Here is a 25,727-nt window from a genome sequence, read left to right on the forward strand (position 1 = left end):
AGGGTATTAAAGTGAAAACAATTCCAAGATAGTAATAATTAAGAAAGTAATTGGATAAATTAATAATAGATTAAGATAGAACCACATATATCTGTAACAGCCCTAAATGTATAAATATACAGACATGCTGTCTACTGTATTGTACCTGAATGTCTGAAAGAGTACAGACATCAATGTTTACTCTCCTAACACAATCGTCTTCATTCTTCCACCATCACAACTTGTATCCTAGTAACACTGCTACACATTTATACACAGTGTATTCTTCACACTATTATGATAACAAAGAACTTTATTTGCACATGCTCCTGCTGTTGCACATGAATTCACCACAACAACTCCCGAGAGTCTAAAACAAATGTTGGTCCTCGGTTTTTCCTCTCTGGCAGCTGACTGCTCTTCACACTCAGCAGCTCAGCCAGTGAAGGCTGGTTTAGGGTGAAGCCCTGAGTCCAGATGGAGCTGATCAACCTCGGTGACTTTGCCAAGGTGCAGCAGAATGTCACAGCTACACACAACTGTGCTCCATCATACCACTGCCCCTCCGACATATTGACCCCCCCCCCCCCGCGCCTCTGTAAGGCCTGTACTGGAAATCAGTGCAGTGTCATTGTTGAGACACTCACCCAACCTTAAAGAATCTTGTAAGTCTTGTCTTAAAGCTCATTTGGTCAAAATGCTGCATTTCTTGACTTGAGGTTGAGGGTGAAGCTCCTTCACTATCACACGTGCTAATTACAGCTTATTCCTTCACGACGTTTCTCACACACACACACCAAGACACACACACACACACAGGCTCCCAGTAGTCAGGGGTGCGGCGAGAAATCCGTCAACAGCTCAACAAAAGCTCTGACACACTGAATATCTAAAATCGGTGTCATCTTCTTCCCAGGGGAATAATTCAGGGAAGTCACATTCACACCTCGCGGCCCCCACAAGCTCCCGGTCGCCTACAAAAGAGTCTTTCATCGGAGACCAGAATCCAAGAGATTAGAATGACCTCTCCGGGATTGTAGATACAGTCAGCGAGAGCTACAGCTCACGTCCTCAGTCTGCATGGAGAAAGGTCGAGGTATCTTCTCTGGAGATTCAGGATCCAGACCTCAGGGCTGCCGTCGAGAACACAAATTCGAAGGTCAGTAGAACAGAGATTGGTAGATATGAATGATTCTGAGAAAACCTGATCAGAAACCAGGCACCATTTAGGTACCATCCAGGAGAAACACACTCAACTCAATGATAGCGCATAGTTAATAGTTCTCTATTCTGTGACATGTTCCAGAACATTCGTATCCTACAGGGAAGATCCAGGTCATTGGAGACATCTTCCAGTTCACAGTCGACATGAGCGAATTTTCCCCGGAGGACGTGATCATCACATCCTCAAACAACCTGCTGGAGGTCCACGCTGAGAAGGTGAGCCGCGCGGTGGGGCCGGCTGCAGACAATGGCAAATGTCATCTGTGTAGTCAAAACAAAACAAAACCCACAGATGCTGCTCTGGAATGAGTCACTTATCAGGGCAGCTGAATGAGCCACGCTTGTGGAATGTAAAACAAAAAAGGTATGGTGATTATGGGATGGCAGGCTATTATTCACACCCTGCGTGGCAGCAGTGGATGAACAGCAGGAGCAAAATGAGAAAAATGTAAGTAATAAGTGGGTTAATAAATCAGGGGATTGCAAATCTTCCAAAAGATTTTAATACTTTCTGTGAAACTGAATAATGAAGTAAATCCCTAAGATTTGATTTTAAATACTTCTAAAGCTTTTCTTGAGTAAATTAGAGTCTAGCTGCACCACAACGGTTTAGTGAATTAAAAAATGTTACAAATATGACCTTGTACTTGTGATTCATGAGCTTTTGTCTTTGTTCGATAACCACACCTCTCTAGACAATTTGAAAACACTTCCTGGTTTAATTTCTCCCTTCTTCTCATAATCAGCTGGGAGAAGATGGCACAGTCTCAAACACCTTTTCCCACCGGTGCACTCTACCATCAGACGTGGACCCTGGGTCTGTGGCCGTGTGCATGGGGAGCGGCGGGGTCCTGACCGTCAGAGCCCACCGGGTTTGTTCCGTCTCTGTGTGCTCAACACGTTTGAACAAATATAAAAACTGTCCTCTGATGTTTGTCTCTTTATTCCTTCAGATGTAATCCCAGCACCACACCAGTGATCCTCCTGGGAACCACTAGAGTTTAGTGACCTCTACCGGCCAGTGGAGGATCACTCAATGCGTCATTCACAGACTGTGGGAAATATGAGAAACCGCATCCGGTGCACTTTGGAGACACCAACAACGGAAATAAAATGTAAAAAGTAACTTGTTGTTTCTGTGGTTGTGATATTTAAGAATAAGCAGCGACGAATCACATAGAGTCTTGTGACATTGATGTAATAAATCTATTGAAGTTGGAAGTTTTGACCAGGTCTGCTGCTAACTACGAGTTTAAACACTTTGGAGATCTGGTGATCGTTTGTAAGAAAACCAACTGGGGAAATTTGAAAAATCTGGTCTGATTTTTTTAAACTCACCTCTGCTCAAGATGGCAGCCACCAGTATCTGCCTGGATAATAAACGGAGTTTCTATCTTTAGGAACAGGTTACCCACCGTTTTTTTCAAACTTTGCCAGTTGTATCCCTTATAAAAACAAAGGATTACCTCTATGACCAATTTGTATGGTAATACATTGAGAGACACGACCTGCGCATACAACTCGTGTCTGAAATGTACAGAAAATGTTGCTTTTTGAGAGATAAGGGTTTTGATGGACGACTTCTTGAACCACCTGAAGGCAACACGACAAATAGGCGGAAGTGACGAAGGCGGTTGTCATGGGATGTTTTGGTTTACGGAAGTGTTTATGATGCAGCTCCAGTTATGTTGTGATGTCCACAAGCTAACACCACTTAGCGTTCAACACTCGTCTGCCTGCTCCATGTGATGCTACCCCCGCTAGCTTCAGAGCTAACAACATGGCAGATGTCCCTGCTCCTGGATCAGTCGTAGTAAGTGACTGGCATCGATGTAAAGACAGCAAAGAGTATTTCAACAAGATCCTGCACAAGAAACGACGCAAGAACTTTGGTAGGAGTGAGAATCTGTTGATAAATACACCGCAGAGCATCAAGGGTTTAACTTAAGTACTGGAATACAAACTGAAGTTACTCGAGTATTGAATCATATGTTTGAATACTTGTATGCTTAAATACACAATCCTCTCATGTGTTGGTATTTACTGCTTTACATTGTATTTGTTCTAATAAACAGGATCACTGTCATTACAAAGTGATCTGGTGACAATATAAGACATATGAAGATGATGCTCGTGGCTCTAGGTAGTAATGTGATTTCTCACTTTTTGAAACTCCAGTCGAGAAAATAATCAACAGATTGATCCATAATGAAAACATTGTTTATTTCAGCTTTAAAGTACTGTTTACACACATACAGCAGAACTGTTTAGTGGGGCAATCACTATTTATTAGTATTGTGTGTGTGTACAAGTATGGGATGTGGATATGTTCTCCACACATAATCTATACCCTAACCAGGATTTAATTATACAACAGTGTTTCAGAGAATTGGTTCTTCAATAAATTGTTTGTAACTCAGAAACCGCTGATCATTACCATATTTTCTGTTGGTTTAATAATTTTCTTTGCCATCTCGATTTGGAGACTGTTAAAAGTTATATCATGGAAAGTATGAGAAAACATTTTACATATTGAACCAAGCATCACCCCAAGAGAGAAACACTATAGTTCATTTTAAAATGTGTCCTCCAGGCTTGTTGGAGTCTCCAGTGATGCCCCCGCATGCAGCTGTGGACACGGTTCATTATAAGATCTTCATCTCTGGAAAGAGTGGAGTTGGTAAAACTGCTCTGGCTGCTCGACTCGCAGGCCTGAACATTCCCCCTGTGCACTACGAAACCACAGGTGGGTCCCTGCCCCGACTGTGCAACAGGCTCCTGAACCAGTGTGACTTAGTGGAATACTTGAAACTGTAATATCTTTACCACGTGGTCCGACTAATGTGCATCTCCTGCTTTTGAAGGTATTGAGACGACCGTGGTGTATTGGCCGGTGAAGCTGAGAGAAAGTGGACGAGTGCTTTTCTTCCGTCTACAGCTGTGGGACTGTGGAGAGAACGCCTTGCGAAGATTTGACCATTTGCTTCCGGTATGTATAAAATATAGTAGAGTATTTTCTTTATATAACCGAGTTGTGAACAAATGAGAAACAGAGACTAAATTTGTATAAAACATACTTTCAATCATCACATAGACGGTGTGTCACATCCCTGTCCTGTGTCTTTCAGTCCTGTAAGGAGCAGGTGGACGCCGTCCTTTTCCTGTTTTCCTTCACTGACAGGCCGTCCTTTGACGACCTGTCGAATCAGATTGGGAAGTGGAACGGGCCTTCTGTGGGTCGAGTCGCAAAACTGGTGGTCGGCACCAAGTATCCTTTTGTGTTCTTTTATAGTTTACAGTTTCACTTGAGCACTTTAACTCAAAAGCGTTTTAAACTTTCAAGATATTTATAGACCTTTCAATAAAGTAACTATCTCAGTTATGTACTCATGTCAAAGGGTTTGGTCACCAGTTCATTTAATATACACAGGAGTAACTTTTGATTCTCATATTGTGCATTCATTTTGAAAGGTATGGATACGCAGCTGAAAGTAATTTACCCAAATGTTTTTTTTTTTTTTAAACCAAGTAAATACAGACAAGCATGGGTCCTTAATTCTGGTTTAGATTTGATCTCTTCATGCACTGTGACGTGGCAGAGAGAGACGTGAGGGACTTCCAGGAGACAATGGGTTTGCCGCTGCTGCGTGTTGGAGGGGAGGTGAGCGATGGGCTGGGGGACGTGGCTCTGCTCCTCAACTGCCTGGCAGAGCAGCTGTGGCATCAGGACTGTGTCACAGCTGGATCCGCCCGCCACCCGTCACAGCAGGAGGCCGTGACTCTTCTCTGATTCAGAGGAGTTAAGGAGGTAGTGGAGGTGGAATGGACCCCAGGGTGTCTGCCGCTGAGGGACTGTGCTCAGCAGCTGGTTTGGGAGAATCTCAGCTCCCTCAGGATGAGATGGAGCATTAGAGATGGACGCTTATGCTCGAAGGTCTTAACTTCTCATGGTCTGTTAGCAGACTGATGTGTTGACATCATGGGGTCATAGACCAGACTATCTGGGACTGGTCATATATTATAAAGCTGGAATACCATCAATGCTGGGTCTTTAAAATCCATATTCAGTATTTATTAGTTGTTTTGTTGAAAGAAATAAACACAGAGTGCCTCTTGTTTAGTCATGTTGACTTTACATTATTTTTGTGGTCCCCTTCCTCAGCTGTACAGTCAAATATAAGACATTTCTATTATCTTTAACCAGGTTATACATTTTAAACAATATAGTACATCAGTGAATCATCAATATCAAAGTAGCTCTGACAGAATGTTCATTGAGGTTTGGGATAAATAGGAAATCATATTTATCATTGAAGATCAGTGTGTTTGTTATGTGATCATTTGTGCTTTAAGTCGATGTAATAAGGTCAGAACATTACATTTTTTAATAATTAGAAAACAGAACTTTGCTTAAGAAGCCAGTGTTAAATACAAGTTAAAAAAAAGATTCCCCCACTCCATGTGTCTGCTAATATGAATTTGTGCTCATTAGAATACTCTTGTGTTACGTCTTATGTTGTCATGTGATTTTGAAAATTTTGAAGTGCTGTCAAATTCCATTCAATCTCAAGGGTGAACATTAAAGTTAGTTATCGAAAACTAATAACGTGCATTTTAAAAACAACCAACCGTTTGACAGCTAAAAATCTAAATTGTCATGTTCCCATCACGTGACAGCAGCTTGATCCAGGCCTCTTTATCTGACCTGTGGTGAAAGAAAGAAAGTGATGACAGATGAATGACTGGCTGATCACAAGAGATGTATTGATGAATCACTGGGAGTTTTCTCTAACCTTGTGTTTGTGACAAATATCATGGCAGTGGGATGTCCTACTTGACTTTGGGACAGATGCAGCAGGAAGGAGTCTGAAGGTAAATTCAGGACTTCGGTCTTCAGGTGTTCAACGTGCACATGTGCAGGGAACTCTGTGTGATCCAGAACTATGAACCGCTGATCCCTGAGCAGGATGCAGAGAGAAATCAAACATTAGTGGGGATTAAAGGCCAACAATTAACTAAAGCTGCTGGGATGTATGGTTTCTCATCTGGAAATGATAATTGTATTATCTTACACCTTTTCCTACTGCAGAAGTACACCGTTTACTAACTGAATATTTAATTTAAATTCAATAAAGTGTTTCTCAAATACCTTTTGGAGGAGATGATCAGGAGGTCATTGAAGAGGTGGAAGTAGACCCTGATGAAGGATGTTCTGGGATTGTATGTCCCCTTCACAGTCAGCTGTCTCATGGGACCCTGGTGCACCAGAAACCGCCCCCTCACAACCAGAGGAACTGCCTGGATGGAGGAGGAGGTGGTGGTCTAAATACAACGTTTTACTGCCATCTACAGGCTATATTGAGAAATGACGCCTGTTTTAAAGTAAAAAAACAAACATCTCTTCACCTTAACTTTGTCAAAATCCAGCAGCGTCTCCAGGCAGACCAGCTCCTCAATTTGTTTCATTTTTTTAACTCCCTCGTTACAGTCGGTCACAATCTGGTGAGAGAAGAACAGTGAGGAAGTATTCTGACCTTTTACGTGTGCAGCAATATCACAGAGTAGAAATAATGATACAGGTCAAAGGCCTGCGTTCAGATTTGTATTCATGAGCAGGATTATTATCATCAAATTAAACCTAAACTACTTAACTTGCAAACGACCCATCTCAGACTCACAATGCTGGAGAACAGTGACTGGTAAATGAATGTGCACATCACTTTAATGTTGTAATCTTGTAAGAAGGGGCTTGTTTAAACTTGCTTGAAAACAAACACACACCCACACATGAGGCCTCAGATAAACAATCTCCAGTGAAATCAATTAATGACGTGCAATTTTACACAACAGTGTGTCTCTGAAACTAACAAACAATTGGAGGATTTGAAAACAAGGACTCATAAAATCTCATTGAACAATCATTTAGGACTAATTCAGCAGCTTCCATGTTCAATCTAAATGAAACATTAACAGAGTTCATTGAAAGTTGCGAAAGTTTGCTTTGTGAGTTCCTTTACTTCGTTTAAAATCAGATTTATAACCACAATTTACACAACATTACTTAACAACTTTCATTGACCTGTTGACTTCCATCTTGGCATGATTATTCAGATTTGTCCACTGGAGAGTGGACAGCGTTACCTCATGAATGGCTGCTATTGCTTCAATAAGATTTGAAACTGATTCCGAGTCTGGTTCAGTCAATTTCAGGACGCTCTGAAATGAAAGACACATGATTTATGAAACATTTTAAACCGAGAGGATTACAAAATATATATATACATTTAAAAACCTCAATCAGACACGCACCTGCAGCAGAAGTTTAACACGAGTGATCCTCTGGAAGGGAAGGACAAGGAAGGACTTGAGATCCTGTCTATGACAAACCGGGTCACTCTCGAGCTTCTTGAGTGAAAACACAAAGTCTCTGTTCTGCTGCCTTGAAAGAGACGATGAGTGAATGGTTTTGATTTACAAATGTTGACGGTGTTTAAAACAGAGCAGACACTTACTGCAGCTTGTTGACCAGGTCCTTCTGATACATGATGTTTGTCACATAGGGCACATAGAGGTCGTGAAACTCGGAACTATGCTGGAGCACAATGTCTCCAACCTGAGAGACGAACACGCTCTCTCCCAGTCGCATCTCCAGATCCATGAGGAACCTACGAGACACTGGCTCAGTATTGACTTCAACAAAACCAGTTAAAAAATGAAAGGTTGTGTGTGTGTGGAGCTCTCACTTTTCACTGGCTGCCATGACGCGACGAATGTTGGAAAACAAAAAGTGATGCTCCATCGGCGACAGGGTCTGCTTCAGTGCCTTCGATGCTTGGAAATGATTGACAGCGACTCCAAGGCTCCTCAAGTAGGACGCTTCAGAACCGATCAACTCAAACATGGACTTCAAATGAACAAAGCAAGAGCATTATTTCTCCAGTTTGTTTCCCTGGACGTTGAAGGATAAATTCGATTTTTATAAAAGTCTTTAAATCCCATCGAAAACCAAAACACTGAAAGGATCCAGGTAAGAACTGAATGTGTCCCATTTTGCCTATATTACAGAAAGTTACTTAGCATTTTACAAAAATGAATACACAAAGTAGTTTTTAAGTCAGAAATGTACAATATATAATTAGGCTAAAAAGGAGAAAGATGAACATTAAAGCTAAACACAAAATGTTAACATGCTTTGGGTAAGAATAACCAGCATCTTACCCTTGCAGGCTAATGTTACATAATATAAGTTGCTAATATCCAAATGTGTGGTTTGAGAGGAGTTTAGGTAAAACAATGTAAAGCTGAACCTGACCATGAGCCTGCTACTCAGATTAGGTAGGTTTTCTCTTCACTTTCTTAAATATTATAAGATAGTGTTCTTTTCTAAATGTTAACGGTTTTCCCAGGAAATGGGCACATTAAGGAAACGGATATCTATGTGCGTGTACAATTTGGTGCAGCTTGATCCAATTTAACTGTGACTGTGAGGCATTGGGGTGGGTTACACTCTAGCTCATCATATTTAATTCAATTTCAAAACATCCTGAGTTAAGTCTCAGTAAAAGCATGAAATAGAGACCATCGTACCTCCTGAAGGCGAATCTCTCTGTTGGTCAAACTGCTGAGCAGGCCAGATGCCTTCACCTCATCTAGATCTTGCCAAAGGGTGCATGGAGTCACCCTGATGGGGTGAGCTGAAGGTGAGGATGGCTTCACTTCAGCCGGGTGCGACTGTGGAGATGTGGCCTCAGACTGAGAACTCGGGCCAAGAAGGAACTGCAGACCCTGCAGATACTGCGGCGCTATCAGTTCAGACAGAAAAGTCCTGTCGAGACTGTGCAGATCATTCCTCACCGCCTGCAGACAGTAGTCCTGATACAGAGGGACTGCAGAGTGGAGAGAGATACTCAACAGGTTCTTTTCATTGACGACAAACTCAATGACTTACAAGAGGCTTCGAGGAAAATGGTAGGCTTACAAAAGTGGATGTACTTTGACTGGAACACCTCTTCCTCCTCTACGGGCTCTCCCTCCCTGGTTTGAATAAGCAGGCCACGTTTAGTTACTAGAGTACACAGAATATAGAAATGATAGAAATTGCCTCTTACCCGGCTGCAATTGTATCCTGATCTTCATCATCAACTCTGAGAACAGAGAGCAACTTGGGAACTGAGAGCAATTTTGCCAAATTCCATGTCCCCTTTAAAGCCAACGACTGGAGGGCAGACGATATGTCTATAGTAGAGCTGTCAGAGGACAAATATGTTTTTTTACCAAAATCCTACAAGTTAAATGTAGTCCTCTACAGTACATGAGATCTTTACCTGTTGTCTTCATGCTGGTTCAGGGAGTCGTCGCTCTCATCCAGAGCTCCACTGTCCTGTGCACCATCCGTCTCCAAGGTGGGGAACTCGGCTGAGAGCTCCTCTCCTGATGTCATCACAGGAATATCTCCAAAGTAGGAGTGTAGATTAGCGATGATGCTACTGCTCAAAGAGCTAAGGTTCTCCTCGTTGTAATCAGACTGAGCCATGACGCGTCGGCATGAAACTTTATTTTAAAACTCTGCTCTGTGACGTGTTTGTCCAGAGCAGCTCTCTCCTCCGTCTGCCTCACAATCACTGAGGTTAAATGGTCTCAGTTCAGTGGACTCTGAGCCGTCAGCAGCAATCACACAGACCAGAGTCAGCTGGGAAACTCCTCACAGGAGCAAAGGTCTCGGATCATTGATGGACGATGACAGAAAGACTGGAATAGTGCTACAACACACAGTCTTGATTATCTTAATCAATGAAGTACTCAAACTTTTTACTCGAGTAAAAGTAGATCGACAAACATTCCCAGGTAAAAGTGCCACATTAACTTTACTCATTGAGTAAAATTAAGTACTTGCGTTTAAATATACTTTAAGTATTAAAAGTATTTGCAGAGTTTAGCCTATTCCCTAAGGCAAGGCACTTTCAATGGAGTACATTTGTCTATTTATTTATACTTATTTTACTTACTTTCCTTAAGTTAAGTTAAGTACTTCTTGACTTCTTCAACACTGTGCTTTCATTGGATGAATTAACCCCCCATATTGATTACCTTTGACAAAAATATATATATAAAAAAACAATTTAAACATCAGCTAAATTAATTGTAAAACTGTAGCTGAGTAGAAAGTACAGACATTTGCTGATGTGTGTAGTGGAGTAAAGTTAATAGTTCCCCAAAATAAATCTAGTAAAAACGCAGATATACGACAATGCACTTAAGTACAGTAGCAGAGTAAATGTACTGCATTTCCATACCTCTACTGCATTGGTAAATGATCTGCTAATTATGAGCCACCGCTTGTATAAACATACTGAAAAACTCCAATCCCAATTTCCTTGAGCCCAAAGCGACGTCTTCAAATAACTTTCTCTTGTCAGGTCACATTGTTTCTGTTTGAAAATGACCTGTATCACATGGTATACAAATACTAGTTCCATTTTATTTGCAATTTAAAATTTCATAAAAGTAAATAATTCGATCTGCCTGAACATTGTCGGTACTTGACTCAAATGAAGCCATTAAAATCCTTGATAATACGATGAAAGTAGTGACAAAAGATTTGACAGTTGCGAATGGCTAAATTCTAACAGATTACAAATTGAAAGTGGATGCGTTTAAAAGGTATGAACACACACTAGGATGATTTGACACAACATGGACTTTCTGAACAGGAGCTACAAACAGATTTGTAATCAATACATGGCAGCGCATTCAAACTGTGGAGAATGATACATACAGTACAAGATCCCTTCTCCAATACACAAACTGGATTCAAAAAACGATAATGATCAAACCTCAACATAGACATACACATGTGTGTGTGGCTCACTTGATATTTCAGTGTGAGAATGGCTGTGAATGTAGGGGTTTCCATTTGTGTGTGATTTGTAAACTGGATCAGAAATTATCAACCCTACTCTGCAGCCCCTTCTCAATGAACTGGTTCTTATTTGTAAATTGAAGGGGAAACAAACATAAAATCAACAAAAAGAAAAAAAAAAGAAAAATCACCAAATCGTTTCAAATTTCCATGTTTGTGCTGAATTATCTAAAGCTCACCAGACTATGGGAGTCCAGCATGGGGTGTAGAAATTATGCTGCTTTAATAACAAATTATAACAAAGTTTAGCGGTTCAAGAACCATTTATACGAGGGGCATTTAATAAAATGTCAAAGTTGGACAACAAATAAAGAAGAAAATCAATCTAAAATACGAAATCTCTAGAAACAAATGAAAGGGGTGGGCACCAAAACATCTGCATGCAAACACACCTCACATATCCAGAAAAGAATTAGCGGTTGTCCTGTTTGTTCTTGGATATTCTTCATGACAAACCAAGAGACAGCATTTCCCTGTGTTTAGATGTGCTCCCTGGTAAAAAGGAGCTGAGACATCTGGATCAGTAACAAGGTATAAATAAGACAGATGCAGAGTTCAGAGGCCAGGGACTCAAACGAGTGGTTGAGTCTAGGTGGGCACAATGATACTGCGGGCTAGTAGTGCCAGCAGAGCTAGCTCCACAACCCCATGGGCCTGTTCCAGTGCCTCTGCAGCCTCCCTGGCAGAAAAGCCAGCTGCCTGGATTCTCTGGATGTGCTCAGCAGGAAATGGTTCTGTAAAGGGATTTGGAGATGCGTGATGAGGGGCTGCAGATGAAGTCTGGGCAGCCTGAGCAAGAGGAGGACCACAGGAGGACGTGGTGCTAGACACTTCCTCAGATGAGCCTGCTGTTATTGACATAGGGCTAAGAAAAGTCTGATCAGTCTTGGGGCCAAGAGTGTCTGGGCTGTTGGGGCCAGAGGCTTGTCCCTCTGCTGCCACTGTCCCCTGCAGCCCCTCAGGAGGTTCCCTGAGCACCGGGTCTGCAGCAGGATCAGGAGGTGCCTCTGGCTCAGGCTGAGAGATGCTGATGTTACCGACTTCATTTATCCCACTTCTATCCCCCCCCCTCTCCCCAGAGCCATCTGGATGCTGAGGTGGCCCTTGTTCCTTTACAGTCTCAGCTTCATTTCTACCAAGATACTCATCCTGGCCAGAGAGGTCGGACACAAGACACTTAGATGGTCCCTCATCACACACAGCAGCAGCATGGTTGGCTTTGGCATCGCTTGGTTCTGCACCAGATGTAATAGTAATAGCAGTGGAGGGGGTAGGCTGGGAGTCTTCAGGTGTCGGGGTGCGGGGCTCGGTGACCGATTCGTCTGCGTCCTGTCTGAACGGATGTGACGGGGAGGAGGAGGTGCTGCGGCTTTGGGACTGAGCACAGCTGTTGGTGACCAGCAGCTCATGGAGCTCCATCAGAGCTGCTGCCAGCGAGGGGATGCTGTCGGAGCTGGAGCGGCGCTCTGCTTCAGGGTGGTCCCTCTCGGTGGTCACCTCGCCCTGGGATGCAGTGGGAGACTCCATTTCAACTGAGTCCGGTTGGCTAGCAGCACTCTGACAGGCTTCAGTGGAATTAGCAGGGAGGGGCTCAATCGTCTCTTGCTCCATGGGTTGAATGGGGGATAGTTCCTCTGGTTGGGAGGTCATTGAGCTGTTCAGTACCTCAAATGATTCAGCATCGGTCTCTGAGGCTGTACAGTGTTCCTCACCCTCTGGATACTGGGATGATGTTGTCATGTCTGCTGGAGGGGACAGTGTTGGGAGGACGTCTGTTGATGGACTGGGTACAGGGGACATTTCGGAATTGCTATGGAGCGGCAGAGAGTGAGGTTGGACCTGATGAATTGTAGAACCAGCAGCCTCTGCAGGGCACAAAGGTGGAGGAAGCTCCTGAACGCCATGTTGGTCCTGGCTCTGCCCTGGTGCTGAGGCCTGCTCCATGGCGGCTGGGGCAGACTGGGAGGGATCCACGGTTTGTGGCTGGCCAGAGGAAGGGCCTTGGGTGGGGGAGGTGGATGAGGATATGTTGTCTAAGGTTCTGGGTAATGTATATGATGGGGGCTGTGGTGAGGTAGTTTGTCCATCTGCAGTGTCTAATGTAAGAGAAAACAGTAGCAGAATTCAACAACAGGAATTTATGCGAATCTTGTCTGGGAGCACTACTTAAAAAAATGTGCATTTTTCATTCAAAGTTTGGGAAACAAAACAAAGCAAAAATGTCCTCGCTGAAAGTCTGGAAATATAATAACAGATGTTCTATCGCTTTAAAAGTTATTGGTATCAGAATACACACAAAGTAAAGCATTAAAGTACAACATCAATTAACCAATCCAGCAGCAAAATAACAGCAAATCAAAAGTAATAAAAAAGCAATGGACTTAGCACTTGCAATGGACTTGCGAATTTGCAGTACCTGGTTGGTAGGGCCCTCTCCAGCTGTCTCCAAATGCATCAGTGCTGTCCTGCTCAGGGGTTAAGGCACACACCACACGCATCATGCAAAGGGACGGAGAAAGTTAGCAGTCGCACACGGGGCATGCACCAACCTATCAGCCTTTTCACGCACACACACACACACGCACACAGATGTGAAAAGTGTCATCCAAAAAAACAACTTGATCTTATGTTCTGAAAGGGATGACGGTTCAATCACTAAACCTGAGGCAACGTCAGGAAGAGGATTGATCAAAGCACATCATCGTAAGATAATGAGACTATCAGTCGATTGATGCCACAAAAAGGCATCAGAACTCCACTGCTTGTTTGTCTGGATTACATTTATAATCTGCAGCCATTGCTGGACATGGCTGACTGTCTTGCTAAATCTTGCTAAAAAGAGCCTCTTAAGTTAGTGAGACCATCATCATATTATCAGAGAACTATCTCACAAATTTGAGACCATGGTTTTAGACCCCAAAAGTCATTCAAGTTGCCTTTTCATTTTGTTGATAACATAATTATTATGTCAACACTCAGCAACTTGGCAAAGCATACACGTGAAAAGCCCACTGTGTATGGTCATAAATTGGGCCAAGGCAGTTTTCAGGGAACGTAATTTGAGCGACTTGTTTTAATCACCAGCAGCATTTCCTCTGTAGCTTTTCTCAGAAGGTTGATATATTCTTTAACAATTATACACTGTATTGCATTCAAATCTTACAATTATGACATTATTCTTTTCATTCTTCAGAAATCATAATTACAAGAAATTCTTAACTTTGTGAAGATAAATAGAAAGCACATTTCTGACTGTACAACTTACCCCCTACATTTCTAAGAATCACAATACGGTGCTAATTAGGCTTTTTCTCAATTACTTTGATACCGAGATACAGTTATGACTCATGAATGTTCTCCTTTAAGCCTGAAACATGTATATCAGCCAAGAGCTTATTTATCTTTTTTTAAATGCTTAGATATGCTCAATTTTTAGTGCCCCGATCTTATATTATTCTAAAACACAGTTTATTTGCTGTGGTGATGACATGAGGTGGTTATGTGATGATTTTGATGACCACATAAATTGTTGAGAGTAAGAAGCTTTATGTGGCACATGCAAACGTAGTTACACCTCAACTGGAAAATGTTCCGTAAAAACAGGCTGAGGTGCAGAAATGAGAAGCAGGTTCATACCGCTTTCTTGTATGGACCTCTGAAGAGCCTCTGCCAGTTCCCTGTCAGCTATCTCATCTGGACGGGCTTCTTCACGACCCTCTGTTCCGTATGCCAGTCGGGCGCACTCTGGCAGCTCCGACTCAGGCAGGAAACGGGTTTCAGTGCCCGTAGTGCCTATTAGCACCAAGTTCTTCTTCAGATCAATAGCACACTGCAAAAAAAGAAAAAGAAGGAACAAATAATCAATCTATATAGGAAAAAAACTGTATAATTCAATGTAGAAGTGCACACTATGATCATACAGAAGGGCCTCACACCTGGTGTCTCTTCAGCATATCCAGGCCAAGCAGCATGTCCATCGGTTGGTCTTCCAAGATGGAGAAAGAACAAGGAAGGTAGTCCCCTTCTATCTGGACCTGAGCTGGATGAGTGCAACAGGACATCACTTTGTCAACAACACTGAACTATCAGGTGGTGGCTTGAATATTGTTGCAGTTGAAGTAACAGAACGTTTAACTTGGTTGGAATACAGCACTTTCACAGATGCAAGTTGTGTTCATAAATGTGGAAATTATTCTTATAGAAATAATTGATGTTGATGCATAATAAAAAAAGATGGATTACTATTTCTTGTGTGATTGCCAGCATTGAAACACATATTTTGACATTGAAAATCATGTCTATAATCTCAGCATTCGGTTCAGCCCTACTATTAGGAATTCATCTTCTCCAATGGATACAATACTTACTATTACCCATTGGTTCTTAAACTGTGAATAAGTTTCTTAATATGCGATTTCATAACCACAAATTGTACAAAATCCTAAAAGTACACGCCCCTCGCACCGAGTCTGCTGGGACTGCCTCCAGCTTCCGGTGAATCTCAAGGTAGGACTGTTATAGCTAGTGGGATGCTGAATACTTAAAAACATAACTGGCTCAACACAAATAGGAGGTTGACTTTAAAGACATCTAGCAACTGAGGTAAACTCAGCTATACAACTATGTCATATTCGTGTAAAAAAGGCTTGAGACTATTTGACACCAACCCAAGTGAACTCTGCCAATGATCTTCTGGGTGCCCACACCCTTAGCGATCCCGGCCCAGCGTCGGTCCACCAGCCGCATAATATTGCAGCGCTCGGCACATGCTTGGCTCATGATGGTCATCTGAGCCCCTAAAAGTTGGAAATGTCAGGATTTGTTTAAATCATAACCAATAATACAAACGATTTGCCATTTAATATTGTAGGGGAACCCCCAGTGTTGGATATATAAATGCGTCAATTAGTGAGGCTGAAATAGCAGACGATATTATGGTTTACATATTTGCTCAAAACAAGCATTTCAGGATTTAATGCTGATTACCTGAGTCAACGAAAGCTTTCACAGGGTGGCCGTTGACTCTGCAGTTAATGTAGAGCATAACCACCTGGCCAAAGCTTTCTGGGGCCTCCTCCATTGCAATGGTCATGTTTTCTTCCACATTGTGCTGCCTGGAACCCGTACAAATTCAAAGGTAAGACACTTTGTAATGAAGATTTTAGTATTTGAATACAAGTGGTAAAAACCTCTACAGCATTAAGACCATACCTAATGTCCTCCTCTATCTTTGCTTGTGCATCCAAATCAAAAGGATCAGCAACAATAAGTCTGATCCTCTCTTGCTCTCTCTTAGCTCGATCCTGCTGTTGCTCCTGCAGCACTTTGGTGAAACGTTCTGAGGATGGTTACAAAGACAGACAGACAGTTATACTAACATGGTGGATTCATATCTTATTGACAGTAAAAGAATAATGGCATGTGATGGCTGTTTTTGTTTCGTTTACCCAGGTCCCCGCTGAGAAGGGCCTCAGCAAGTGGTGGGTTTCGCTCCTTCAGGAGAGAAAGCTCATGGGGATTGGATAACAGCATCTGCTGGAGTAAGGCAGGGTCGTCCAACCCCTGAGGAGAGGAGCCGCGAAAGGCCGATGGCGTGGAGGTTTGAGCAACAGGCTGCGGCTGGGGCTGAGGCTGTGGCTGCGGCGGTGACTGTTGCTGTGGTGGAGCCTGTTGTTGTGGCCTGATGGCACTACGCTGACTGGTTGAGGCAGAAGTGCCCGGGACTGTGATGGAGCGAAAGTCGATATGGGGCAGACCTAATGGGCAGAGAGGACAGGACTGAGAGATTAGCTCACTGCATAAAACAAATAAATGTTTTTTTTTTATATTGTAACTTTCTGTTTACCCTAAAGTTATCCAATTGACTCTTACTATATAACTGCTCCTTCCTTCCCCCACATACTTTTGATAACAGACCTTGATTTTGTATCCCACCCCTACCACATAAAGAAACTGCAGGTCTACTTCTCTAACTTGAACCAGCATCATTGCTGTACGTTTCATTTGTGTTGTTTGAGTGCAAAATTACATTTTAAATTGAAGATTCTTCTACTAACTACCCTCTATTAAAACGTCAGTTTTTCTTCGATGATATTTTAACAAATACGTGTATTACCTGGAAAGGCTGGCTGTTTTGGTGCTGGCCTTCTGTCAGCTTGACTGAGAACCACCACATCTCCATCTTTAACACCATAGGTCCCCAAGGCACGAGTGGGGTCTTTAAGGGGCTGTTCTACATATGTGATCTGGACATAGAAACATAGAGGGCACTTAATTAAATGAAATATACAGTTTCAATGTCTCGGCCGGTTTCAGTGGATTTCCTTAAAGTTTCAGATGGTTATCAAGAGGATGGAAGAGCTACCTTCAAACCAAGATCTGCAAAGTGAAATTACTGCAAGATGTGATTCATCATGGTGTCAAGTGTATTGGTGCAAATCATCTCACTTTCTGTTTCCAGTGTCCAGACAACCACCAAACTGTACTACGGATGTACGAGGGAATTCAAAACCCTTCTTTTCTGAGTGAATAATAATGGCTTGCTTGGCTAAATTATCTAAATGTCATCAATTGTACATTTTAAGAGCACTAGCAAAAATATTTGATTATCATTGATTCATTTCTCAGATAATAATTTGGTCTATAGATAATCTGAAAGAAGAGATATTAGTTTTCGAGAGCACAAGGTGCCGCCATGAGGTTGCTTCATTGTTCAACCAACAACACAATACACAAAGATAATAATCGTTTTATCACATTGAGCAACGAGAAAAAGAAAGTCCTCAACACATGGCAGGTGGACTTTGAACATATTTAACATGTTTTGCTCATAAAGTGACATAAATCATTAGCTAGTTCTCCCAAAAAATGTTTTTGCTAAAATCAAATGAATACCAGGAATGATCCTCATAGGTCCCAGGCCAAGTATAGTGGACCCTTGTTTCAGACAGCTCTATAGTTACACACAGTACTTTTTCAATAATATATATACAATGAAATACAAATACACAGCTAAATCTAGGACCACAAAGCCAAGCAAAGATAAATAAATGTAACTATTATGTACAAAACAGTAAAGAGAAAGTAAACAGTAATTGTCGGGCCTCCTCCTTCCGCATTTAGGGAGTGATGTTGAGAAGCAGTTTACTAACATTGTTTTTGGACGCTGGATTTAAAAAGAATTGGTTCAAAACGCAACAACATACTCTGTTAATTGTGTTAATTCAAACAAAGTGAAGCTCAGGAACCCAAGCTAACTACCAGACAGCAGCTAGCTTGACTTCCAGTCAAGTTAAAGATGTCCAAAGGCACCACTGTCACTTGGAAACTCGGTGTCCTCTGTTGGACACACGCGTCTGTAATAGTGTATGTTGTTGACAAACACTTTCGCAACACCGCCTCCGTCAAAACAGCAAAACTACTATTCATGCTAGCTCATTAGCTAGCTCGCTAGCCGTTAGCAGCGTTAGCTCGGCGGCCGCAGCGCAGCTCGGGTCTGACCTGGATCTCCGCCGCCGGGATCCCGGACTCCAGCTCGCAAAGTGCCACGAAGTCTCTCAGCTCCAGCTCCGGGGACACATCGAGGCCGAAGGTGGTTTCTGGTTGGTCCCTCGGAGCGCAGAACACGGTGACCAGCATCGTTTGTCGGAGGAGAGGGGCGCGATCACCGGACGAACCCGCTGTGACAGACTGCGGTTAATGTAGTTTCACAGAGGAAGAGCCCCGGTTATTCTTTAGATTCCTGCCCGAACGTAAAGACGTGTGTCAGGAGCGGGAGTAGCGTAACGGGGCAAAGCAACGCGAACACGGTGACTGCTGGGCGCTAACGAAGCACGAGCCTGATGTGACAGTTTCTCTTTTAACTAAACAACATCACATATTGCTCAGAGGTGCCGCATTTCACTGGTTTTACGACATGTCGTATGATATAATTCACTGTCGCAAGCGGTTTCTTCTTCCAATGTTACAAGCACTTCAAGTTTGCGTCATACTACCACCCTCTACCGGATTTGTTGAAAGTAACACATATTGAAGCGAGGCTCAAACAGTAAATAAAAATCATAAAGCAAAACATGAACAAGTTAGGGTTAACTTAAAGACTCTTAATGTGTATGTATTATTAACATTTTATACTGCTAAACTATTTATTTTGTTTCCCTCAATCGATGTTTATTGATGTCCATTGCTGTGGATTAGGATGTGTTTTACAATAAAAGCTTTGAAAAAAATCTATATGTGAACTGATTTTCATTCTATATGCAAAGTCCTTTATTCACATACAAGCATTTTCTGATTAGAATGAATAGCCCAATAATCTTAGAACTTTAAATCAGTGTTCCCTGACACAACAAACTAATATTCTTTCTTTATACTTATACTTTTAAGTCTTCTTTTTGCGCACATGACATTTGAAGACACAATTTTAATTTATGTTGAGGGTCCGAAACTCTCAGGCCTCTTTCAAGTTTCTTTATATCTTGGGCGATAAAACTTTTATTTTAACACACAAACTACACAACTATGAGGAAATGAGATTTGAATTTTCTAATTTCAGTCAAATGAGGTCGGTATCAACCGGAGGGAATATGGGAGATATTCACAGGCTATATGATGACATGAGCTACACATTTGCAAATACCTCATCGATGTGGTGACTTGTTGTTGGATGTTCTCAATTTGTTTTTTTCTTGTTCGCTCAATCACGGTAAATATAAAGCATCAGGTTTACCGAATAGATTATGTCTTCATCTTTATTCCAATCAAATGTGACTTCTGATGCTGCATGAAGCATACATCATTTGAAACTCTGCGGCGAGGTAAAGCTTGCACTACTTGAAATCTGGTGCAAAGTTTAGGAGGAGCCTGTCCCAGCTGACATTTTGCGGAAGGGTGGGGTACACTGTTCTCACTGACATTCTCACTTTGTGGTCAATTTAGAGTCTCAGGAACCTACCCCAATCTGCATGTCTTGTACATTGGGAGGAAGCCAGCAAAAACCTATGCAGACATAAGGAGATAATGCAAAGTCTGCAACGAGAGAACAAGGATTAAAATTGGATCGACCATTTTTTGTGTTAAGACATTGAAATTAGAGTACAAGTTGTCGGTAATAATACAAATATGTTCAAAGCACATCATCAAAGTGCAGTAAAGCTTAAAAAATACAGATCAAATTGCAGAATGATGAAACAGCGCTGCAGCAGCAAAGGGGTTATGTTTTAACCCCTGTTTCTTTGTTTATTGTGTGTGTTTTTGTTTGTAAGCAAGATTACAAAAAAAAACTGAATGGATTTCCGTGAAACATGAAGCAAGGATTGTTTATGGGTCCGGGTACAATAACACTTTAGTGCAAATATGAATGGGGGAACAGTTCATCATAGAGGAAAAAAATTAAAATTTGGTCCAGACTGTTGTAATTAAGGGGAATTTTGAGCCTTGGCAGAGGTATGTGCTTACAAAGTGCAATTCTATTTATAAACCAAAGAATGTGGGTTCGATGCTCTAATTAAATTTAAATTACTTTCATACCTCACTCAACGACAGCCACTAGAATCTTGAGCGGAGGTGTATTTTTCTTGACGTGAGCCTTCAGCATTTTAGTGGTTTATCTTGATCAAGAATATGTGGTTGTTTCCTTTGACTCCATGTCTTTTTACTGGCAATTTTTTTTTTTAAAGCTGCTCAGTTTCCGACAGTCAACTGCAGCACCTATTTTCCCATAGGTCATGACAGAAAAACAGAAACCCAGTTAAAGGTTAGTAAATGTACCAAAATAGCTCAACAGATGTTTTTATCACAAAAGATGATCATATTTTCCGCAAAAACGTTATAATGGAGAATAGGATACTGATAGCCCAGATGATGATTGTACATTTTGTCAGTTTTGATGTTGCCATAACAAATAAAGTGCATCTTAAAGAAGTAGACATGGCTGATTATTTATTTCATATGAACGCCTATATAATGTTTGACAGAAAAGTCAAAGTGTTGTATGCACAATTTAATTACTGACTGATTATTCGGTATCTAAACAAATGAGAAAGCATCATTTTGATTTCTCCTCCATTGTTAAACATTGAAATGATCAAAATGTAGCATCATAGGAATCTGCCCAAGAGTGACAAAATTATTGTTTTATGAGATAACAATATCAAGCTCATATTCCAGTTGTTTCACAGAAACATCTGTGTCCTACAAAACAGGAAAGCCCAAATAAGGGCAAGTCCATATCTTTATCTCTATTTCTGTCTATCTACTGTATATCTCTATCTGGCTGTCTCTATCTCTGTCTCTATATCTATTTCTATCTATTTCTATCTATATCTATTTATTTCTATCTATCTATATCTATTTCTATTTCTGTATTTGAAAGAAAGACTGAGAGATAAGACAAAAAATATAGTCCCTGAAATTTATATAAACAACAAATAATCAGTACTTATTTTTTGCAGAATTCAGTCATATTTCTTCAAACCGCCCTGCATAGTACATTATTTTATAGTTATCACATTTGTGGCCGTAAAGGTACAGTAGGTAAAGTACTGTAAGAAAGACATTATAATACATACATCATACATCTAATTTCGGTTGTTACCTTATTAGTGGCCTCACTCCTATTTGTTACAACAAAACCTAAATTATTCCAGTTGAGTTAGAGTTGTCCTCTCGTGATCGTAAATGCAATTCGTTTTTTTTACGTCAGACAAAAGGGGATGATTCTTTCTCTCTTGTATTTCCTCAATCTCTCAGTCTCTCTGGTGTCTCATAGAGTAAACTCACAGCAGCACTTCTCGGCACAGAAGCATCAAATATGGTTCTGATCAAGCTTCTTATTTTCACTTTGACTTTTTATCAACTTTTTGTTGATTTGGACGCTATAAAATGCCCAAAAGGTAAAGTATGACTTTTGTACCACCGTTTCCTACTCATTCTTGAAAAATGTTATAGACAAAAAATGCTAAATTAGACCTTTCAAGATATTTTCTCTTTTCATGCAACGTGCTGTTTTGTATTACTCCTATTAAAGTCCATTATTTCTCATGATATTGTGAAATAATCAAGGTCACAAAGTAAAGAGTCACAGTGAGAGTGTCTGTGTCCCCTGCCACGATGGATCTTTCCATCCTGGAGACAATGAGTCTCTTTTTTGCCGTCCATGTACAAAGTGTATAGAAGGTGAGTGTTTAAAACTATGTTTATTTTAGAATTACTAATGAATCTGTTTACAGAGCCAAACATTTTCAAACCTTTGTGAATTACGTTTCCTGTCTAGACTTCAACTCCCTAATTAACAAGTTGACTTTATGAACTCAACCTGGATTTAATCAATAGATTTTTGTTTCGTTACGTTTGCTATTGTTGTAGATTCGTGGAGCTTTGAGAAACAGGCATGCACGAAAGAGACAGACACCAAATGTGAGTGCCGTGGAGAATTTGTCACCTGGGATGACCTCTCTTCCACTTGCAAATGTGACATTGGATTTGGACTAACAAATGGAGGTACATAGAGGGGTCACACAATACTCCTTGGGATGTTCAAAAAATATCATCTTTTTAAAAATAATAATAAAAGATTTTTTCTTTTTCCATGTCAGTATGTTCCAAATGCAAATACGGTCATTTCAGCAAGAAAATCAACTCACCATGTCAAGAGTGGAAAAAGTAGGTCCCCTGTTTCCTCTTAATATTAGTTGATGTAATATAAACAAAGTTATCTGTTATTTACAGCTTTATATTTTATCCTTCATCCCAGATGTGAGTCAGGGGTGAAAATTGATGGAAGCGGGACCTCAGATGTCACCTGTAATGAGCTGAGGATTAACACTACATCCTACACCAAACGCACACCATCCAAGCAGCCACCTGAGGGGGCCCATACTCAGAACATGCTCGCCACCAACATGACCACCACCACCACCACCCCCACCACAGCTTCTCCAGGACACAGAGTCACCACCAAGCCAAATGGAAAAATAGAGCCTTCCCAAAACTCAAACACAGGTCACCACATAGGTGAGACATTTGTTGGCATCTCTTTAAGACGCAACCTCGGATTGAAAAATAACATTAACCCAAAGTAACTTGTAACTTTGTACTTGTCTCGTTCAGGTACGGTCCTCATCCTACTTGGAATCGTTGGACTGCTTCTTCTCACTGCTGTGAATTGCAAGCTGCACAACGCTTGTGTGCAGAGAAAACCAGGGCCAAGTATGTCACTGGATTTAGAGTAAACTGACTGTGCATTTCAAGTAACAGTGCAACACTGATTATGGTTTCTTGATGAGAATTAAATGAGGAGATTTATGCTAAATATGAAGCCATGCAGCCAGCAACCATGTTAGCTTATAAAAGACCAGGGCCATTTACTATGAAGGGCATCTCCAGCTTGCCCTTTGGTTTTCTTTAACATTAGTACCATTAGCTGTTCAGTTGAGTTGAAACAAGTTAGCATGATAACGTCTCATCGATTGACAGCCCCTAAACTGAGACACATCTATATACTACACTAATTGTAGAGATTATACTAATGAGATATTACATATTGGTTGATATGTTTAGGAGATGCTGGTATACATATTTTAATATCGTTGGGCCATACTACTAGCATAAAAGCTTTTCCCCCCCAGTTTTGGCTAAAGTAGCAAGTGCTGGCTGGAGCGTCGACTTTAGCAAACACGCATCAAAAATTGATAATCTGATGTGATTCTTTGCAAGAATTTGGATAAGCATATCTCCTTTCAATATGAACATTGATCTTATTGCGCAGGCTAAAGTGATTATTATTAAGTCATTATTATACAGCCCAAACCCATTGTCTCTATACTTATCTGTGTTTTTCTTCACAAAAAGGTTGGCTCTTAGATTACCAGCTTGTGTGCCTCCCCATTTTAACTTAAGATCCTTTAATGTTTGTTTTCAGCAAATGACTCATTGTGTCGGAGGCCGGTTGAGGAGAGTGGCGACAGCAGCCCGTCCACCTCCATCAAGCTGATTCCCGGGGAGCCGTGAGATGAAACTCTCCTTGAAGTGAACTTGTCGACTTATTAAGTGAATTTCTGGATCTGATGAGCATCACATGAATAACTTAATTTACGTATTCCTCATATTGTTGGGTTTAACATGTGTGAACCATTTTGCTCCTTGGTCAATATTTGACTGATAATAGAGTATCCAGTGCGTTACCTGGAAGATCCTTATGTAATGTTCTTCACTTTTTATCACTTTATTTATCAGCTTAGATTTTAATAGAACAGTACACTCAAAGAAAATGGATTTTTGGATTTACTCAAAAAAGTTATGTCAAGTGGTTCCACACAACTGTGTTAAATTACTGCTGAGGTACATTCATTTGTAATATGGAGACAATGAAATCAAATACATTATACACAAGGGAATCGAGTATATAGAGCTTTAACTTCTTAGATGTTTTACTTCAAATTGATCACAGGTAGAGTTTTGTGTGAGTTTTTCTGTAACCATTTTCAACCAGGTTTTTAAAAAAGCTCTGATATTGTTTATTTTGCTGCTTTTTTTTTTTTTTAAGCCTAATGACCTTTTATAATGTGATATGGGTCAATGAGACGATTTTCTAAGAATTAAAAAAGTGTGATCAGTATTGTTGTAGTAAAGTGCACTGAGCCAAACTGTTTGTGAACTGCTAAAGAGCCTTAGAAAAGCATTTTACTTTATTCATTCAGTCTTTGTGTTTCTATGTCTGTTATGTTTTGTTTTTCAGTTCTGTTCCACTGGTATCATGTCTTTTAAGCTGAAAACCGTCATGGCAAAAACATGCTTTCAGTTGGGTTGGGGGAGTTCCCCTTTTGGTGATTAATGTGCCTTTTTTTCCCACTGAGAAATACTTCCTGTCACGTCTTCATTTCAACCTTTGGAGAGACTGACCCGGAGGGCTTGTGTGTTGTTCATAACTCACTGGAGACTTCCCCAAATCACTTTAATATGAAAGCATGTCCTCATTATTGCCATTTGTTTGTGTTGTGATAAGAAATTAGATATATAAGCCTTCAAATAACAGCATGTACTCGATATATAGTCCTAAGATGCCAGTAGGATCCACACTTCAGCCAACTCGTTTATTTTTTCAACAACTATGGTGTTTCAACACACTTCAAGGAAAATAAATTAACTAACATTTCTTATTTTTAAAACTGTAGCATTCAGTATTCATGCCTTCAATTTGAATAAAAGTTCCAAAACAAAACATGTGAAGATACTCTTGCAGTTAACACCCGTACTACTAAAAGTACAGCTACATTTTATTGAAAATAAAAAGTAGTGTCAAAAGTGATAAAAATGCTTTTTACTGAAATTGTATTTTCATTTTTCATAAAGTAATGCATCAGTGCGATGTAAGGAGCAGTTTAATATTGTAACTGGACAAGGTGGAGTCTCAGGAGATGGTTTGGTCATCAATAGATCAAAGGGTTCCTAACCCTGACTCCTCCAAAGAGTATCTCGAAGACACTGACCTCTTCCTGCTCCTAATGCTGCGTGTGTCCCCATCGAATGAATGTGCATGTGAATGGATGAATAGGAGACAATTTGTAAAGCTAAGTGGTTGAGAAATTATAAAATATAAATACAGGCG

General features: G+C 40.9%; 5 protein-coding genes across 10 annotated transcripts; 3 read left to right on the forward strand and 2 right to left on the reverse strand.

The window, feature by feature from the left end:
- The first annotated feature begins 831 nt into the window (after positions 1-831).
- On the forward strand, positions 832-2,329 carry LOC128449916 (heat shock protein beta-7). Of its 2 annotated transcripts, none has more exons than XM_053433281.1 (4): positions 832-1,138; positions 1,304-1,419; positions 1,950-2,075; positions 2,157-2,329. In XM_053433281.1, exons 1-4 carry the CDS (start codon positions 1,060-1,062, stop codon positions 2,160-2,162), a joined length of 327 nt encoding a protein of 108 aa, XP_053289256.1. In that variant the 5' UTR covers positions 832-1,059; the 3' UTR covers positions 2,163-2,329. The 2 variants fall into 2 exon arrangements, with proteins under 2 accessions (XP_053289256.1, XP_053289248.1); XM_053433273.1 differs by having other exon boundaries at positions 835-1,138; positions 1,286-1,419.
- A 495-nt stretch (positions 2,330-2,824) lies between these two features.
- cplane2 (ciliogenesis and planar polarity effector 2) lies at positions 2,825-5,893 on the forward strand. Of its 2 annotated transcripts, none has more exons than XM_053433251.1 (5): positions 2,825-3,095; positions 3,797-3,949; positions 4,068-4,192; positions 4,332-4,471; positions 4,771-5,893. In XM_053433251.1, exons 1-5 carry the CDS (start codon positions 2,984-2,986, stop codon positions 4,991-4,993), a joined length of 753 nt encoding a protein of 250 aa, XP_053289226.1. In that variant the 5' UTR covers positions 2,825-2,983; the 3' UTR covers positions 4,994-5,893. The 2 variants fall into 2 exon arrangements, with proteins under 2 accessions (XP_053289226.1, XP_053289235.1); XM_053433260.1 differs by having other exon boundaries at positions 2,867-3,016.
- On the reverse strand, positions 5,254-10,515 carry si:ch73-15b2.5 (rho guanine nucleotide exchange factor 5). Its single transcript, XM_053433200.1, has 12 exons — positions 9,528-10,515; positions 9,312-9,449; positions 9,182-9,237; positions 8,791-9,089; positions 7,947-8,107; positions 7,716-7,868; positions 7,513-7,642; positions 7,345-7,419; positions 6,610-6,702; positions 6,353-6,501; positions 5,997-6,161; positions 5,254-5,908 (listed from the first exon to the last, which is right to left on the reverse strand). Exons 1-12 carry the CDS (start codon positions 9,734-9,736, stop codon positions 5,851-5,853), a joined length of 1,686 nt encoding a protein of 561 aa, XP_053289175.1. The 5' UTR covers positions 9,737-10,515; the 3' UTR covers positions 5,254-5,850.
- Positions 10,516-10,661: 146 nt separating this feature from the next.
- Positions 10,662-19,986, reverse strand: ddi2 (DNA-damage inducible protein 2). 4 transcript variants are annotated; one of them, XM_053433230.1, is made up of 10 exons: positions 19,851-19,986; positions 17,238-17,367; positions 16,570-16,878; positions 16,334-16,460; positions 16,109-16,236; positions 15,790-15,918; positions 15,058-15,161; positions 14,759-14,951; positions 13,539-13,587; positions 13,127-13,218 (listed from the first exon to the last, which is right to left on the reverse strand). In XM_053433230.1, the coding sequence occupies exons 1-9, from the start codon at positions 19,911-19,913 to the stop codon at positions 13,577-13,579; spliced, it is 1,194 nt and encodes a 397-aa protein (XP_053289205.1). In that variant the 5' UTR covers positions 19,914-19,986; the 3' UTR covers positions 13,127-13,218; positions 13,539-13,576. The 4 variants fall into 4 exon arrangements, with proteins under 4 accessions (XP_053289187.1, XP_053289205.1, XP_053289195.1 ...); XM_053433220.1 differs by lacking the exon at positions 19,851-19,986 and adding an exon at positions 18,623-19,057; XM_053433226.1 differs by lacking the exons at positions 13,127-13,218; positions 19,851-19,986 and adding an exon at positions 18,623-19,058 and having other exon boundaries at positions 13,539-13,679.
- A 1,866-nt stretch (positions 19,987-21,852) lies between these two features.
- Positions 21,853-25,340, forward strand: si:ch73-361p23.3 (tumor necrosis factor receptor superfamily member 4). Its single transcript, XM_053433241.1, has 7 exons — positions 21,853-22,014; positions 22,184-22,297; positions 22,487-22,621; positions 22,717-22,783; positions 22,875-23,134; positions 23,231-23,329; positions 24,042-25,340. The coding sequence occupies exons 1-7, from the start codon at positions 21,933-21,935 to the stop codon at positions 24,128-24,130; spliced, it is 846 nt and encodes a 281-aa protein (XP_053289216.1). The 5' UTR covers positions 21,853-21,932; the 3' UTR covers positions 24,131-25,340.
- The last annotated feature ends 387 nt before the right edge of the window (positions 25,341-25,727 follow it).

Source organism: Pleuronectes platessa, chromosome 2 (assembly GCF_947347685.1).
Source record: "Pleuronectes platessa chromosome 2, fPlePla1.1, whole genome shotgun sequence".
Classification (NCBI taxonomy): Eukaryota; Metazoa; Chordata; class Actinopteri; order Pleuronectiformes; family Pleuronectidae; genus Pleuronectes; species Pleuronectes platessa.

Bases quoted from the DNA above. Each gene is read 5' to 3' on its own strand.
- ddi2 (XM_053433212.1), bottom strand. From the start codon at position 13,623: ATGATGCGTGTGGTGTGTGCCTTAACCCCTGAGCAGGACAGCACTGAT. The intron at 13,219-13,538 runs GTACTGCAAATT...CTCTTACATTAG, and splicing joins GAGAGGGCCCTACCAACCAG to ACACTGCAGATGGACAAACT.
- LOC128449916 (XM_053433273.1), top strand. From the start codon at position 1,060: ATGGAGAAAGGTCGAGGTATCTTCTCTGGAGATTCAGGATCCAGACCT. The intron at 1,139-1,285 runs GTCAGTAGAACA...GACATGTTCCAG, and splicing joins TCGAGAACACAAATTCGAAG to AACATTCGTATCCTACAGGG. The intron at 1,420-1,949 runs GTGAGCCGCGCG...TCTCATAATCAG, and splicing joins TGGAGGTCCACGCTGAGAAG to CTGGGAGAAGATGGCACAGT.
- cplane2 (XM_053433251.1), top strand. From the start codon at position 2,984: ATGGCAGATGTCCCTGCTCCTGGATCAGTCGTAGTAAGTGACTGGCAT. The intron at 3,096-3,796 runs GTAGGAGTGAGA...TGTGTCCTCCAG, and splicing joins GAAACGACGCAAGAACTTTG to GCTTGTTGGAGTCTCCAGTG. The intron at 3,950-4,067 runs GTGGGTCCCTGC...CTGCTTTTGAAG, and splicing joins TGTGCACTACGAAACCACAG to GTATTGAGACGACCGTGGTG.
- si:ch73-361p23.3 (XM_053433241.1), top strand. From the start codon at position 21,933: ATGGTTCTGATCAAGCTTCTTATTTTCACTTTGACTTTTTATCAACTT. The intron at 22,622-22,716 runs GTACATAGAGGG...TTTCCATGTCAG, and splicing joins ATTTGGACTAACAAATGGAG to TATGTTCCAAATGCAAATAC. The intron at 23,330-24,041 runs GTATGTCACTGG...GTTTGTTTTCAG, and splicing joins GCAGAGAAAACCAGGGCCAA to CAAATGACTCATTGTGTCGG.
- si:ch73-15b2.5 (XM_053433200.1), bottom strand. From the start codon at position 9,736: ATGGCTCAGTCTGATTACAACGAGGAGAACCTTAGCTCTTTGAGCAGT. The intron at 7,643-7,715 runs GTAAGTGTCTGC...GTCTCTTTCAAG, and splicing joins GACCTGGTCAACAAGCTGCA to GCAGCAGAACAGAGACTTTG. The intron at 6,162-6,352 runs GTATTTGAGAAA...CATCCTGCTCAG, and splicing joins CTGATCATCTCCTCCAAAAG to GGATCAGCGGTTCATAGTTC.